The sequence below is a fragment of the Tachyglossus aculeatus genome, chromosome 18 (genome assembly GCF_015852505.1).
Source record: "Tachyglossus aculeatus isolate mTacAcu1 chromosome 18, mTacAcu1.pri, whole genome shotgun sequence".
Taxonomy (NCBI): domain Eukaryota; kingdom Metazoa; phylum Chordata; class Mammalia; order Monotremata; family Tachyglossidae; genus Tachyglossus; species Tachyglossus aculeatus.
In genome coordinates, this window is record NC_052083.1 from 15,262,570 (window position 1) to 15,279,097 (window position 16,528).

Genomic DNA, 16,528 nt, shown 5'->3' on the forward strand with positions numbered 1-16,528 from the left:
TTTTATGTGAGGTAGATTGAGAGAAGTAATGAAATATTTGTAGATGATGACAGAGGGGTACAGTTCAGGCACAGTGACTCACAGCAAAAGGGACTGATATATTACAGTCACTCAGCCCCTCAGCTAAACTGTTTTGGAGCAGAGCCATAGTGGCAGAAAAAGTCCGGGAAACTCTAGAAACCCAGCTGCCACATCCAAGGAACTTGGCTCCCTGGAGTTCCTGCCAAATTGTGTGGAGACGAGGACAGTAGAGAGCTAGTCGCTATGGCTATAGTATCATTTACTTTCTCTGATCACTGCTGCTGTCTTTCTCCCCCTTCAGATTGTAAGCTCATTGTGGGCAGGGAATGTGTCTGTTTATTGTTATATTGTACTCTCCCAAGGATTTAGTACAATGCTTTGCATGAAGTACGTACTTAATAGATATGACTGAATGAACGAATGTTACAACAGAGTTAACAGACACGTTTCCTGCCCACCATGAGTTTAACAGTCTAGAGGTCCGGAGCGTTGGGGAAGGTTGGGTTGCTTTTATCCTCTTAGGGTCATTTTAACCGTAGTCCTGCTTGGACAGGGAGAAGTAGATTTCAAAGTTGATCTGGGTTAAGTTGGAGTACATGAGATCTATGCCGCATGCAGGTCTCATTTGGCTCAAACCTTCCAGCCAGCAATTCCTGGAGCTGTCTCTGTGTCTATCAGAAAGGTTAAAGTCAGCTAGGATGTTGAGACAAAAAGAGTATCTGATCAAGGGATTTGGGACTGGAAAAGTTACCAAATGTTTCTGCTTCAGAAAGCCCCCAGTCTATTAAAATCAGATTCCAGGAACAATATGGGAGGATCATTAAGCCCACCATAATAAATTATACCTCACATTAAACAATTCTAGAATAACCAATCCTCTTTAGTTCCTTTTTTTCCTAGAAGTGATTCTGGGAAAAAAGGAACTAAATTGGGTTCAGGGTTTTCCTTTTTAAGACCCAACTGTGTTTGGTCTTTTTATTTTGTTTTATTGGTATGGATATACATGCTATTTGGTTTGCATTATCTTTTGGAGGGACAGAAATCCTTTTTTAGAAGCAAAAAGTACTGTTTTATGTGTTGCAAAGATTCATATCTGAGTAATAAGGCACAGACTGTGTTTAAGATAGTTGCCAACCATTCTGACAGCCTGAAAGGTAAACACCTGGAAAGAGTCACATGAAATCCTGTTACCCATAAGAGAAAACAATCCCAAATAAATAATTTCCTGGAAATTACATACTGCTTCCCAGTATGTAAAAGGGCTAAGATGTTGGCTCCCACTTATGCTGCCAAAGGATTCATTCTCAGCTGTTTCCACCTCTGGCCTTTCAAAACTCTAGCTTGATAGCCACCAAACAATCCTAAAGAGCCAGCCCTGGGATGTAAAGCAGATTAACTGACTTCCTTTTCAGGTTCTTTGGGGGATCGAGTTTTTTCTTTACCTCATGAAGGAAAAAGTTGTTTGGGTCTGGAGTTCTATGATTTCCTCCTACACCCCACCATATTCCCTCCTGCCTAATGTTTCTTGAGATAATTTGCCCAAAGTCAAAGTTCAGGGCCTCAGGAGGCAAGTGAGAGCATACAGAGATTGTTTTTTCTCACTTCAATTGCTCTTCTCTGTCTCTTCCAATGAACCTTTAGAAATTCACTCTGAAGTTTGGGGACATGATTCACTCACAAAGAGAAGCTCTGCTGCCACCTGCTTTCATGGTTGGTTCTAGCAGTCAGAAGCAGAAACTTGCATGAACGAAAACCACAAATTCCTCCCACTAACCACTGTTCCCACTTCCTCACCAAGCTCCCCACCCACAGCCTGGGCCCTAGTGAAGCCTGCCTGGTGGTTTTGCTGGAGACACGGGTTCTGAGACATGAGAGATGCCTTGGGTCAGGGTCTACTGTAGATCTATAACCTGTCTATTCTTCTCTCATTATCTACCATTCCAGTTCTTCAGACCAAAGCTCAGTCTGAACCTTCTCTGATCTATCAAGGTAAAGTCCAGCGAAGACAGTGTTTCCTCTTAGCTTCTGCTTTGCATGTCACGGGGCTAGGATACTGAATAGCGATTGAGGCAAAAAAAAAACCCCAAAAAACTTCAGCAAGAAAAGAAAACAAAAGGTTTCCATTGCCTGTTTTTTTTTTTTGTGTGTGTGTGTGTGTATTTGTCAGGTTGCACATCTGATTGCCTTGTTAATGCTGTGATTTTGGGGGAAAAAAAATCCGTTCCTCCGAAGTGGCGGAGGATGGCTTAGCAGATGGAAAGTTTATGGGGTCTTGATGCCTCTCAGGTGATTTTAAAATTTTGGGGCCACATAGTTTTCAAAAGTAAGACATTTGAACCTACTCTCTGAGGGACGGGAATCTTGTTCAGCAAAAAGGATGAAAGGATCTCTTTGGGATCAAATTTACATCTCTGTCGAAATATAAGTAATCATTCCAGATAGGCCAAAGAAACCCTTTATCAGCATTTGTGACTCAAAATCTACAATGATTGCTTATTCGAAAATCTCTTGTTGAAAAATAAGACATTAGTTGGAGACAGCTCCTCTGTCTGTGAGTGACAGTTCTGTTGTTACCTTACATTAACCATGTCCTCAGAGTTATACAGTGTAAACACAGAAACCCCCAGAATGTCTACGGTATGGATGACTACCATATGACAGATATATGTGCAAAGGAAATGTTGACTGTGGTATTTAAGTGCTTACTATGTGTCAACTCTCTACTAAGCAGTCGGGTATTTTTAATCTAATCAGATCTGACCCAGCCCCTGTGCCACACCAGCTCCCAGCCTAAGGGAGAGAGGGAGAGGTTGAATAGGAATTTGCCTCCCCATTTTACAGATGAGGAAACTGAGACACCAAGAAGTTAAGGGATTTGTGCAAGGTCACACAGCTGGAAGAATGGCACAGATTAGAACCAGGATCTCCTGACGCCTTGTCTTGTGCCTATCTCCCACTTGTGTCAGCACTCTGTTTAATGCTCTTTCCACTGGTCCACACTGCTTCTCTAAGAAAGATTATGTGACCCAAGCATGAAAATTCCATGATGCCATGGTGTCCTGGAGCCCAAATGACCAATTGAGTACAATGCCCTCACTAAATTGCTACTTATCAGCTGTGTGACTTTGGGTAAGTCACTTAACTTCTCTGTGCCTCAGTTACCTCATCAGAAAATGAGGATTAAGTCCGTGAGCTCGACGTGGGACAACCTGATTATCTTGTATCTATTCCAGTACTTAGAACAGTGTTTGGCACGTAGCAAGTGCTTAACAAATACTGTTATTATCATTATTATTGTAAGCCCTTTGAGGGCAGAGATTCTGTCTACCAAGGGCTTGGTACAGTACTCTGCGCAGAGTATGCAGTGTTTTGGGGGTGGGGGTGGGGGGTGAGTTATGGTATTATGTGCCAGGCCCTGAACTAAGCACTGACACTAGCTGATCAGGTCGGACATAGTTCATGTCCCACATGGTCTCACGGTATTAATCCCCATTTTCAGAGGAGGGAATTGAGGGACAGAGATGTGAAGTTACTTGCCCAAGGTCACATAGCAGGCAAGTGATGGAGCCTAGGACCCTAGGTCCTTCTGACTCCCAGACCTGTGCTCTATCCATTAGGGCATGCTGCTTTTCATGGTTGCATGGATCAGTGGAAAGATCACAGGTTTGGGAATCAGAGGATGTGGGTTCTAATCCCGGCTATGCCACTTGTCTGCTGTGTGACCTTGGGCAAGCCACTTAACTCCTCTGTGCCTGTTACCTCATCTGTAAAATGGGGATTAAAACTGAGTCCCACATGGGACAACCTGATTACCTTGTATCTACCCCAGCACTTAGAATAGTGCTTGACACAGAGTAAGTACTTAACAAATACCATTATTATATTATTACCCTGAGAACCTTTCTCTGGCTGTTGAATCCTCTAGCCATCATTCCCTCTTCTACATCTGGTTGGGCAGGGACTGCCAGGGATTGGCAGGACACTTTAGAAAGTGGAGATGCAGATTACCCTAAATTAGATGGGAGTACTAAATTGTATTTCCTTGGTATAATCTATATATGTACAACTAAATGAAAGGTATTATGTTGATACACATTAGTGAAGCGAGCACGAGCCTGGGAGTAAGAAGGACCTGGCTTCTAATCCCAGCTCTGCCACTTGAGTGCTGTGTGACTTCGGGCAAGTCACTTCACTTCTCTGTGCCAGTTACCTCATTTGCAAAATGGGGATTAAGATGGAGAGCCCGATGTGGGGCTTGGGTAGTGTCCAACCTGATTAATTTGAATCTACCTGAGTTTAATACAGTGCTTGGCACATAGTAAGCACTTAACAAATGACATAAAAATTAATAAAAGAAAAATGTTAAAATGTAACCCCAACCATGTGTAGCTCCATATCTGACATCCTAGATGCTTAAATTAGTCACATTAATATTAATTCAATATTCCACCTACTGTTCAATTTAGATGTAAACTAAATTTTGTTTTGTGTCTCTCCCTAAAATTCACAGTCTGATTCCGTGTGTTGCCTTTAGAGAAGTCACTTTAGAGGACAGTCCACTCTTAGATCTATGTGAAACTAGTCTCCTTCCTCGAGTATCTTCACAGCAGCCTTTAATTTCAAGGAGAGTTATATATTTCTGAGGTCACTTTTAAGAAATAAACCCGACAAAATTTAGAAAAGAATTTAATGAAGATGCGCATCTGGCCTGGCTGTGTTTGGCAGGGCTTTTCTGAGTTTGATTTTTGACTTTAGCTAACACTACAAGTTAGGTTTACGTTTCTGTTCTATCGTTTCTCTTCAAGCATATTTGTAGTGTGCATAACTCTCTTTACTATCCAAAATAAATATGCATCATTACATGGATACTGCATGCAGTGGTGTTTGAAAGACAGTTTCCTACAATTTGGAAAATAATAATCTTGTATAATTTTGCTTGGGTTGTTATCTACCTCTGAAACTAAACATTAATTCAATTTACACTTTTCCTCTGTCGAACTTTCAGCCTTAATAGGATGGAAAGCATGGAAGTTTGCTAAACACTAAATACACTTATTTAGAGTGACAATGTATGTTGCAGGTCTTAAAGGTGAAACCCTTCAAAAAATGGGATTGCGAAACTTTTTTAACATTCATTCATTCATTCAATTGTATTGATTGAGTACTTACTGTGTGCAGAGCACTGTACTAAGCGCTTGGAAAGTACAATTCAGCACCAGATAGAGACAATACCTACCCAACCACGGGCTCACAGTCCAGAAGAGGACCGGGGGGGCGGGGGCGGGGGGGGACCCAGCCTGGGTCCTTTAATTAAGAACTGGCATTTAAAACTGCTGAGATACTTAAAGCACTTTCTTTTGATGAAGACCTGTCAAATAACAATCCATAAGTGCCCCCAAAAGATGGTTATTACACAGAATGTTAATGTCCCTTTCTTAGAACGACTATTTTCACTAGAGTGGTCTTTGGTATTCAGTCCCAAACTCATCGTGACTAGAAAATTGTAGCAAATAGGAAGGAGTTCAGAAAAGAACAGTGAGGTGATTAGGGGGACTGGAAATACTGACCTACAAGGGAGAAGGAAAAGCATTTATGGTTGACTAAGCAAAGGCAAGGAGTCAGAAACGGTACTTTTTTTAAAGAAACATTGAGTGAATGGAAGACAAATCCAAGGGACATCCACCCCTGAGAGGAGCAAGCACTGAGGAAAAGGAGAGCTGAGAAATTTCGAACAAACAAAATCCACAAGACTGTATAATTGAAGGGAGAAACCCTGTTGTCCCAGCTGAGGGGGTGGATGAAAGGATCCGGTAATATGAGCCTTGCACGTTTCTTGTTTTAGTGATTTGATACCATTGGGATAATTCCCCTAACAGAAAACAGTAAGATTCCCAAAGAGGGGAGGTATTGCTTTCCATCATTAATTAGCATTCTTGATTGCAGGAATTAACCAAAACATGGCAACAAATGGCTGAGTTTTGTAGGGGTGAGGATTTACAAAATATTTTCATTCTAAGCACTATTGTGCTCCCAAATCTACAGGACTGATACCTCTCTCCCTACAACGTTTTGGTGAACCTCTGTAACTGACTGAGAGCAGCATTCTATCTCTTTTCAGGCCTGCCGGTGGCAGAAGGTGTTTGAAATGAAGTGAAAAAATGTAAACTATGTCTGGTCTGTTTCTCCTGACTAGCTTATGTTTTTAAAAATAGAGGATTCATTTAGAATTTCTGAGGATTTTTAAAATGGAGTTGTGTGGGGTTGCTTTTTTAAAAAAAATCAAAGTACAGTAACAGTTTCTTCTTTTTTTTTGGTATAATGCTTTCAGAAACCACCAGAAAATCTTCATTCAGCACTGACACAGAAGACAAAGAGAAGAAAAAATTTCTGGGATTTTTCAAAGTGAATAAAAGAAGCAATAAGGTAATGGTTAATAAAATTGTGGGTTACTTTTCCTTGCATAAAATAACTTTTCTTTTCATATGCCTGCCACCTTTCTTAGGTATTTTAAGTAATGGGTGCTTTATTTTTGAGACTGTGAATCTCTGGTTGGGAGAGGTAGTTAGTCCATGTCCTGGGACACCTCAGAATGGTGGATCAGAATGTTTCTGATTGTGGAAGAACATTTCAGTCACAAAAGCCTCTCAGATATTTGTGTCACATATTGATCTTGCCACTATTGGGAGAGTTGCTTTAAAACAGCATGCTTGAGTTTATTGTGCATGCATGGCAAAACTGTACTTGTCACTCCAGAGAGTTATGGGGTACTCAGATATGTACCCTTTAAGCACTTGATATGTACCCCACTCTGTCAGCACTTATGTCTTGTCTTGTCTTATGCTGTCAAGTTATTTCTGACCCATAGCGATACCAAAAACACATCTCTTCCAGAATGGCCCGCCTCCATCTGCCATCATTCTGGCAGTGTTTCCATAGAGTTTCCATGGTAAAAATACGGAAGTGGTTTATCATTGCCTCCTTCAGCCCAGTAAACTTGAGTCTCCACTCTTGAGCCTGTTCTGTGTCGCTGCTGCCCAGCACTTGAGAGTTTTGACTTGTAGCAGTTGGTCTTCCATTAGCTAGCCACTGGCCTAGCCAGTAATGGAATGGGTAGGCTTCTGCTCAACTCTCCCTCCTGAAGTCGGGACATGCAGAGTATTGGAAACTCTCCAGGTGAGACTCTGAGAGGGTCAGCACTTATGTACATAGCCATAATTAATTTTAATGTCTGTCTCCCCTTCTAAACCGTAAGCTCCTCATGGGCAGAGAATAGGTCTACCAACTCTATTGTATTGTGCTCTCCCAAGATCTTTGTACAGTACTCTGCATACAGGAAACACTCAATAAATACCACTGAATGATTTATAACAGAACTCTTTGGAGAGTTTAATCTGTCTCCTGGAATCACTCACTGGACTATTCCTTCCTTCCATTTTTTTTTTTTAAATGGCATTAAGTGCTTAATGTTTATATGAATTTTTAATAGCTTGGAACATTTACCAACCACTATAAAAATACTTCATAGAGGCAATTATTTTAATGCTACCTACATATTTCCCTTAGTGTATTCTAAAAGTATTTCATTTTTAACCACAAAAAAACTTTGGGGGGAAGTTTTTTTTCTTTACCTATTAAATATTTCTTCCAGCAATTTCACCACTAAACATTTATTTTTGACTATCATAATGGTTTGGTGGAAGCCTCACATAATCCTGATCTAAAAAAAATTAACCCCAAATTGCATTCAAATATAATAATACATAACAGTTGTTCCCACAAGATTAACTCCCGAAACTTCTCCAGAAACAGTGATGTGTGAACTGTTTGGGACATGCATAGCTTGCAAGATTCAAAGGGAGGCTAAATGGTCCTATTTTTTAAAACTATCCTGTGTCTCCTGATTGGAGCCCTACCGCAATCTTTTCTGATTTTTTCTCTCTCTCTTTTTCTACAATTTTGAATCTGCCTCACTGAAGATGGGAAATCTTGGGTTGGATACAAAATAATGGACCCTAACTCCTAACTCTTAAGCATGGTATAGTGGATAGAGAAAGGGCCTGGGATTCAGAAGGTAGTGGGTTCTGCTCCCGGCTGTGCCACTTGTCCGCTGCGTGACCTTGGGCAAGTCACTTCACTTCTCTGTGACTCAGTTACCTCATCTGTAAAATGGGGATTAAGACTGTGAACCCCATGCAGGACATGGACTGTGTCCAATCCACTTTGCTTGTATTCTCCCAATGCTTAGTACAGTGCCTGGCACATAGAAAGTGCTTAACAAATACCACAGTTTTATTATTATTATTATTAAGTTGTAAAGGAGTCAGGGGATGGGAAGCAGAAAAGACAGAAAAGTAACATCCTTCAGTTCTGAGGCGGAAATGAAGACATCTTGGCATTGATGAAATATTCCTAGCCAAACCCAACCAAATGTCACATTTCCTAACCATTTCTCTCCCTGCCCCCCAACCCCATTCCCCTTATCGTATTAGAAAAGCAGTGTGGCTCAGTGGAAAAAGCACAGGCTTTGGAGTCAGAGGTCATGGTTCAAATCCTGGCTCTTCCAATTGTCAGCTTTGTGACTTTGGGCAAGTCACTTAACTTCTCTGTGCCTCAGTTACCTCATCTGTAAAATGGGGATTATGACTGTGAGCCCCCTGTGGGACAACTTGATTGCCTTGTAACCTCCCCAACGCTTAGAACAGTGCTTTACAGATAGTAAGCGCTTAATAAATGCCATTATTATTATTATTATTATTATTATTATTATTATTATTATAGTACACACACTACAATGATGCGGTTCTTTGGTTACTTATATTTTAGGCCGGAGAGCAGGAGGTGCCGAGTGTGGACTGTGATGAGGGGGCTTTAAAATCTGCAACTGAAATAAACCATAATGTAAGTACTAACCCTGCTTGCAGGTGCTTGCACTAACCACTACCCACAAGGCTTACCTGCTGTCCCAGGGGCTTGAGAAAAACAAGGTCTAGATTGGTTCTTTGTTGGCTCTCCAGGAAAGGCATTTAGATAACTCCAGGGTGATGCTTAGTTCGTTACTGTTTTACCCTTCCAGAAGGGTTAATAGTCACTACCCAGTAAAGCCAACCCTTGGTGGTATGGGTGAGGTTTGGAGAAGGTGGGTGAGGGGATTTAGGAATGAATTCAGGAAATGGAAACATCACAGTGGCTTAAGCAGGGCACCACCCACAGCTTAGTGACATTCTGCGCACAGAGTGGGGACGTTACCTTGAAATAAGTCACAAAAGCAATTGTTTGCATCTCTGAGGCATTACTACATACCCTCAGTACCTCTGGAGGGCAATATAAGCAGACACCTCCTTTTATTTAGTCTGCGATATGTAATTAGAAAGTGACAAAAGGGAGAGAGTATGTTTCAAGCACAAATAAGGGAGACCATCAATCACATTTATTGAGTGTTTACTGTGTGCAGAGCACTGTACTAAGCACTTGGGAGAGTTCAGTACAGTAGAGTTGATAGGCAATGCTGGATGCAGCCATTCTCATGGCCTAGAGGAAAGAGCATGGGCCAGGGAGTCAAGGGACTCAGTTTTTAATTCTGACTCTGCCAGTTGCCTGCTCTGTGACCTTCAGCAAGTCATTTAACCTCTCTGTACCTCATGTCCTTCATCTGGAAAATGGGATATTTTGCTCAAAGGCAATGTCACAACCATTACTTCCTTCAACCTCCCTGCAAACACACTAGAGCACTACACAGGCATGAATAATTACGATAATAATAATAACAAGAACAATAGTATTTAAGTGCTTACTATGTGGCAAGTACTCTTTAAGTGCTGGAGAAGATACAGGATAATCAGGTCACACACAGTCCCTGCCTGCACAGGATTTATAATCTAAGCAGGAGGGAGAACAGGTATTGAATCCCATTTCACTGGTAAGATAACTGAGGTACAGAGAAGTTAAGTGACTTACCCAAGATCACACAGCAGGCACCTGGATCACTGTGGGCAGGGAATGTATCTGTTTATTGTTGTACTCTCCCAAATGCTTAGTACAGTGTTCTGTGCACAGTAAGCACTCAAAAAATATGATTGAATGAATGAATGAACCTGGTGGAGAGGGGACTAGAACCCAGGTCCTCTGACTCCCAGGCCTGTGCATTATCCACTAGGTAATGCTGCTTCCCAGGGTAAAAACCTTGGCTTGATCTCACCCATTGCTGATTCATATTTAGCTTCTGGTCAAGTGTGATTTCTAGTTTTGTGTGGTTTTTTTTCCCCCTCAGTCAGCACTTATTCCTAACCAGCTGTGTTTTCCATCATGTATGTGGGTTTCTTTTTCCTTAATTCAAAACCTTGTTCCTGTTCTAATTGAAGTTCATTCATATTAGCCATTTTTCCAACTTGTCTTGGTCACTTTGGATTTACTTCTTGTTTTCCAAGGTGTTAGCAACCCTATCCAAATAAGTACTGTATCATGTAAATTTGAAGAATATACTCTTGATTCTTTCAGGTTGTCAGTACAGATAGATGGACTGTCTCTATATGTTGCCAATTTGTACTTCCCAAGCGCTTAGTACAGTGCTCTGCACATAGTAAGCGTGCAATAAATACGATTGATGATGATGATGATGTACTCTACTATTTGCTCTATCCTAATTTGTTTTAATATGTATCCCTCCCCCCCGCAGACTGTAAACTCCTTAATGATAGGGAACATATCTGCCAAGTCTGTTATATTGTGCTCTCCCAAGCACTTAGTGCAGTGCTCTGCACACAGTAAGCGTTCAGTAAATGCATTTGATTAATTGAGACATTGAATTGGATCAGAGCTAGGGCCAGTCATTTTTTTTAATGGCATTTGTTAAGCGTTTACTATGTACCAGGCACTGAACTAGGTCCTGGGACACAGCCCATGTTCCACAAGGAGCTCACAGACATCTTCCCCATTGTACAGATGAGGTAACTGAGGCTCAGAGGAGTTAAGTGACTTGCCCATAGTCAAGCAGCAGTCACATGATGGAGCTGTGTTTTGAAGGCAGGCCCTCTGACTTCCAGGCCCATTCTCTTTCTATTAGGCCATGGAGCTTCTCATTGCTGATATGTGTTGGATTTTGCTCAGTGTGTTTGCCACAGGCTGATTCAGGATATATTATCTCATTTTTATCTTCTTCAATAAAGACTATGGTATCTTCCCTAGGAAACCAGTCTATTCATGACAGACTGCCTGAAAAGGTGCTTTGGGGTTGTGACTATGTCCAATCTGTGTATCTGGTATCTTTTCTAGGGTTTAACTCATGGATGATGATGATGGAAAAAGCTTAATAGATATTATTGTTATCATTGCTACTATGTAAATTAGTCACTGGGAAGATCTCAGACAATTTCCATAACAGAACACTTATAACGTTATTTGTTTCAAATCTCTAACCCTTCTCTTAGCTCCTGAAATAATAATGGTACTTGTTAAGTGCTTACTTTGTGCCAAGCACTGTTATAAGCACTGGGGTAGCTTCAAGTTATTGAGGTTGGACACAGGCCTGTCCCAATGGGACTCACACTCTTAATCCCTATTTTAGATAGCATCCAAATAGTTACCTAATTAACTAGTCAGTAACTTTTCGTTTGAAATTGTGTATCCATGAGACAATCTGCCACTTAATTATGAAAACACACAAAGTGCTTTATTCCATCAAGAAGGAATAATTTAAGATTTTATTAACAATTAAAAAAAGCTCAGTGGATTTTGCTCTATCAGTTTTTTGCTATGCTATTCTATTCTATTTAAGTGCTGTTCTAGAGAAATTTCTCCAAGTTTGGAAGGTTCTGAACACAGTAAGCACTCAAATGCCAAGGATTGATTGATTCAGATAGCCGGGAATGTTCCAAAAATCACAGAGCTGGAAATTTGTGCACTGTAAGGCAATGTAGACTTGAACTCCATGTGGAGTTTTCCTACCACACGGTGTCAGTGTTTTCATGGAAACTGGAAGAAACCTGATATTCCCACAGCGAGAGCTGAAATTAGCCCTATGTATTTTGGGGGTCCTAATATTTTCATCAAGGATAACAAAACATTTCCTAAGTGCTGAACCACATGTGTCTATAATGTGGGGCTTGTTGATATCATAAATCAAATTGAGAAAAGACATCTAGAGAGTACACCCACACATTTTGCACAGAGGATTGTTAATTCCAGAACTGTCTTGTCACAAGAGACTTTGGTCAAGCTTTAAAATAAACAACTAAAAACATTAGGAATAAAATGATCCAAGCGCCTTCAAATCCATGTGGTGTCCTTTAAGTGGGTTTTTCAAGCCATGTGGCTCAGAGTGTGTGTCAAGGGCATTAATGGACACAACATAAGCAAATGTTGCCTAAACTGTTGACAGGTGGTAAGATTTATAATTTGAAGCCATTGTTCTTCCAGGCCATAGGGATGACTGGCAGTAAGACATTGCAATGGAAGCAGGGTAATCCCTTATTAATTAACCAAGGCAATAACAAATTACATGTTAAACTCTGGGAGAAAATATCCAGTCAGGAGTTGCCTCGAGAGAAATTCTGTGCCCAAATAGTTCAGTTTACTCATTTTTCTGCAAACCGCTTTATGTCTGCAGGTGAAAGGTGAATATCAAGAATATCAATTAGTGGTATTAGTGATATTAATTGGGTGCTTACTGTGTGCAGAGAACTGGACTAAGTGCTTGGGAATGTACAATACAGTATAGTTGGTAGACCTGATCCCTGCCTACGAGGAGCTTGAAGTCTACAGGGAATGTGAAGATTTAACTTTCTTGCCTCTTGGTTCCCTCTCTGCTGGTGTTTGACCCACAGTCATGAGAAACAGCCAGGTTTCAGGCAGGTCTGTACAGGTCTTTGTATATTTGTAGCCAGTAAACTGGTAAAAGAACCATTAGAGGAAGAAGACCATATTGTCACTGTTTGCCAACTTTAGTAGCTACATTGAATGACCCAGCAAGGTCTAATTGATTTCATAATCTTACTTTAATATTGTCACCTGTACAGATGTAATCTTCACAAAAAATCAATCCTATTGAGCACTTATGTGCAGAGCCCTATACCGAGGGGTTGGGAGAGTATAATACAACAGGATTAGCAGACGTGTTCCCTGCCCATAATGAGCTTAAAGTCTAGAGGGGGAGACAAACATTAATATGAATAAAAGATCTTTCTTTCCTATCATTTTGGGGAAATCTTTGAGCCATTGAGCAACTGTGATATAGCTTTTCTGTTCTCTCATATCATGCCTTTCTAAAGTCTGAAGGAGTAGTGCCTCATTGGTTAGATCATAGTTACTTAATTATGGTATTTTTAAAATATCTGCCCTGTGACAAGCACTGAAATAAGCATTGGGGTATAGTCATGATGTTCAGATGGGGCATTATTCTCATTTTGCAGATGAAGAAATTGAGGCCCACAAAGTTTGTGACTTTTCCAAGAACCAGCTAGCCAGTGGAAGAGCTGGAAGTAGAATCCAGGTCTCCTGATTCGAGCCCCTTACTTTTTTCTTTTTTTTTTTGGATATTTGTGAAACGCTTATTGTGTGCCAGACACTGTACTAGAGAGAAGCAGCGTGGCTCAGTGGAAAGAGCCCAGGCTTTGGAGTCAGGGGGCATGTGTTTGAACCCTGGCTCTGCCAATTGTCAGCTGTGTGACTTTGGGCAGTCACTTAACTTCTCTGTGCCTCAGTTCCCTCATCTGTAAAATGGGGATTAAGACTGTGAGCCCCCCATGGGACAACCTGATCTCCTTGTAACCTCCCCAGTGCCTAGAACAGTGCTTTGCACATAGTAAGTGCTTAATAAATGCCATCATTATTATAATTACTAAGTCCTGAGGTAGGTAAAAGCTAGTCAGGTTAGACACACTGTATGTCCCACATGGGGGTCTCAGTCTCAATCCCCATTTTACAGATGAGGTAAGTGAAACACAGATAAAGTGAAGTGACTTACCCAAGGTAACAGACAAGTGGAAGAGCCAGGATTGGAACTCAGGTCCTTCTGACCCCCTGCCCATGCTCTATCCATTATCCCACGCTGTTTTTTACTCGACCCACTTTGGCTGGCTCTGGTGGGGAAGTCAGGAAGTCAAGATTTCTCTCCGTGACTTTTTCAGTGAAATGGAATGGGACCCAAGAAAAGTCACTTAACTTCACTGCCTCAGAATCTCTGACAGGCAGGTGAAATATTGAACCTACCTTCTATAGGACCTGGCATGAGTAGAGACAATACTTTTCTATGAATATACTCTATTTACTATTTTTTTCATAACAGTGATTTGAAAGTAGAGTGGACACCACTTAGGTTGTCTTGCCCGCTCTTTTGTTAACCCCTTTGACTTTATTCCTTACATTCACACTGAGACACTGAGGCACAGACACTGAGATCGGACAGATGAGATGGACACATGGAGGTGGAGAAATTAATTTCTGTGCAAGAAATTAAAAAATCAGTGGTCTTACATATTTTAGTTTAATGAAACCTGGAAAGAGAGGAAGAGAAAAGGACAGAATCCAGGATGGAGCCCTAAAATGATGGGCACTTGGATTGTTTGATCATTCTTTCAATGCATCTAAATGCTTGATGTAATATACACTGATGCAAATGTAGGAACGTTATTATTCTGTGAACTTAATAACAATGTTTCAGGGTTCCCCCAGTAAATTGTTTCCTTTTGCATTGCTGCTTTCCTGTTTCTTGTCTATCTGCCACTGACTAGAGAGTATAGGCAATGAACCGTCCAACTCAGTCAAGATGTCCAGCATTTACTGCATAAACCAGGCCAGGAGAAGAATTTCTTTCCCTTATTTTGGTGTAGCCCTATGCCTGAGAGGAAGTGGAGGCAGTGGGTGAATATATTGGTTTGAGGAGTTTGGATAGGAATGGAAAGCTGGAGATGCAGCAGTAGTTGAAGGGAATCAGTAGGATGAATCTGAGGAGAGGAGATTTTTTTTTTTTTTAGGAATAGGGGAGACATGAGCATGTGTGAAAGCAGTGGAGAAGGAGCTCTCAGAGAGTTAGTGAAAATGGCAGGAAAGGTGGGAAGACAAATGGACACAAGTGATTTAAGTAGATAAGAGCAGGAGCCAGAGGCCCATAAACAATACCCTGCTGGGTCAGCACAGCATTCACCTCTAAATCCAGCACAAACATTCTTTCCCTCTTGAGCATCTGAGAAGCAATGTGACTTAGTGGGAAGACCAGGGGCCTGGGAATCAAAGGATCTGGGTTCTAATCCTGGCTCTGCCACTTGCCTGCTGTATGACTTTGGGCAAGTCAGTTTACTTTTCTGGGCCTCAATTACCCCATCTGTAAAATGGGGATTAAGACTGCGAGTCCCACATAGGACATGGACTGTGTCCAACCTGATTGTCTACCCCAGCGCTCAGTACAGTGCACAGCACATAGTAAGCACTTAAAAAAGTGGCATTGAAAAACAAACTGCATGGACAGGGACATATCTTCAAGAGAACTTAGGTACCTGTTGAATAATGTGTCCAGGAGACTGAAGACAATTCAATTTTTCTCCACAAAACTTGTAATAGCTCTTTTGGACTATGGAATTCAATTCCAACATGAACAGCATATAGTGGTGTCTCCAAACTACTTTATCAGGCAAGCCTTCAGACACTGGCCATGCCTAATCGAGGACACACAAACTGACAGTGAAAATGATGCAGAGATGAAAGGACTATTGACTTTAAAGCATGAATCGGTTTGCCCCCTTCTACTTTACCTTCCTGATTTCCTATGCAGTCCAACCTGTTACATGAGAAGCAGCATGGTGTAGCAGATAGAGCACGGGCTTGGGAGGCAGACGGTCATGGGTTCTGATCCCAGCTCTGCCACTCATCTGCTGTGTGACCTTGGGCAAGTCACTTTACTTATCTGGGCCTCAGTTACCGCATCTGTAAAATGGGGATTGAGACTGTGAGCCGCATGTGGGACAGGGACTTTGTCCAACCCAATTTGCTTGTTTCCACTCCAGTGCTTAGTACTGTGCACCTGGCACATAGTAAGTACTTAGCAAATATGATACTTTGTACTTTCCATCTGAGAGGATGGCACTTAAAATGACCTCGTCCCCCTTATGCAAGTCCCCTTTTGCCAATTTGTTGCATTTTTATGAGGTCACATGTGAGCTCCCCCATTTAGCCATCATAGACCCCAGATTCCAGGCTACCTTACTTTTTCCAAACCCTCGTAGAAGCAGTGTACTAAAGTACAACAGAGAATTTTAATCAAAAAACAGAATTTACCCCAACCAGGCCTTAATGAAAACAGGGATTCTGATGAAGCCATTTTATAACATTAACCATAGTATATGCTCCCACAAATAACATATTATGTATCTAATTACATGGATAGGGCAGCACAGTTAACCTTTCATATACAGTACAAACTCCAATTTGTTTGGGTGATGTCACCTAACTGGTGTGACTATCCCGTGGACCTTAATAACTGAGAGTCTCAGAATCTTTAACATTTCCTGTTGGGTGGGCG

At 41.3% G+C, this 16,528-nt stretch overlaps 1 protein-coding gene across 5 annotated transcripts in view; it reads left to right on the forward strand.

Annotated features, from left to right (window-relative positions):
* Window positions 1-16,528, forward strand: part of COBL (cordon-bleu WH2 repeat protein) — a 236,994-nt gene that overhangs the window by 88,602 nt on the left and 131,864 nt on the right. For 2 of the 5 annotated variants that reach the window (XM_038760048.1, XM_038760052.1), the window contains exons 5-7: window positions 1,966-2,010; window positions 6,350-6,444; window positions 8,845-8,919. In XM_038760048.1, coding sequence (XP_038615976.1) covers window positions 1,966-2,010; window positions 6,350-6,444; window positions 8,845-8,919 — 215 coding nt within the window. The remainder of the gene's footprint in view (window positions 1-1,965; window positions 2,011-6,349; window positions 6,445-8,844; window positions 8,920-16,528) is intronic. The other 3 variants (XM_038760050.1, XM_038760049.1, XM_038760051.1) reach the window with 3 other exon arrangements.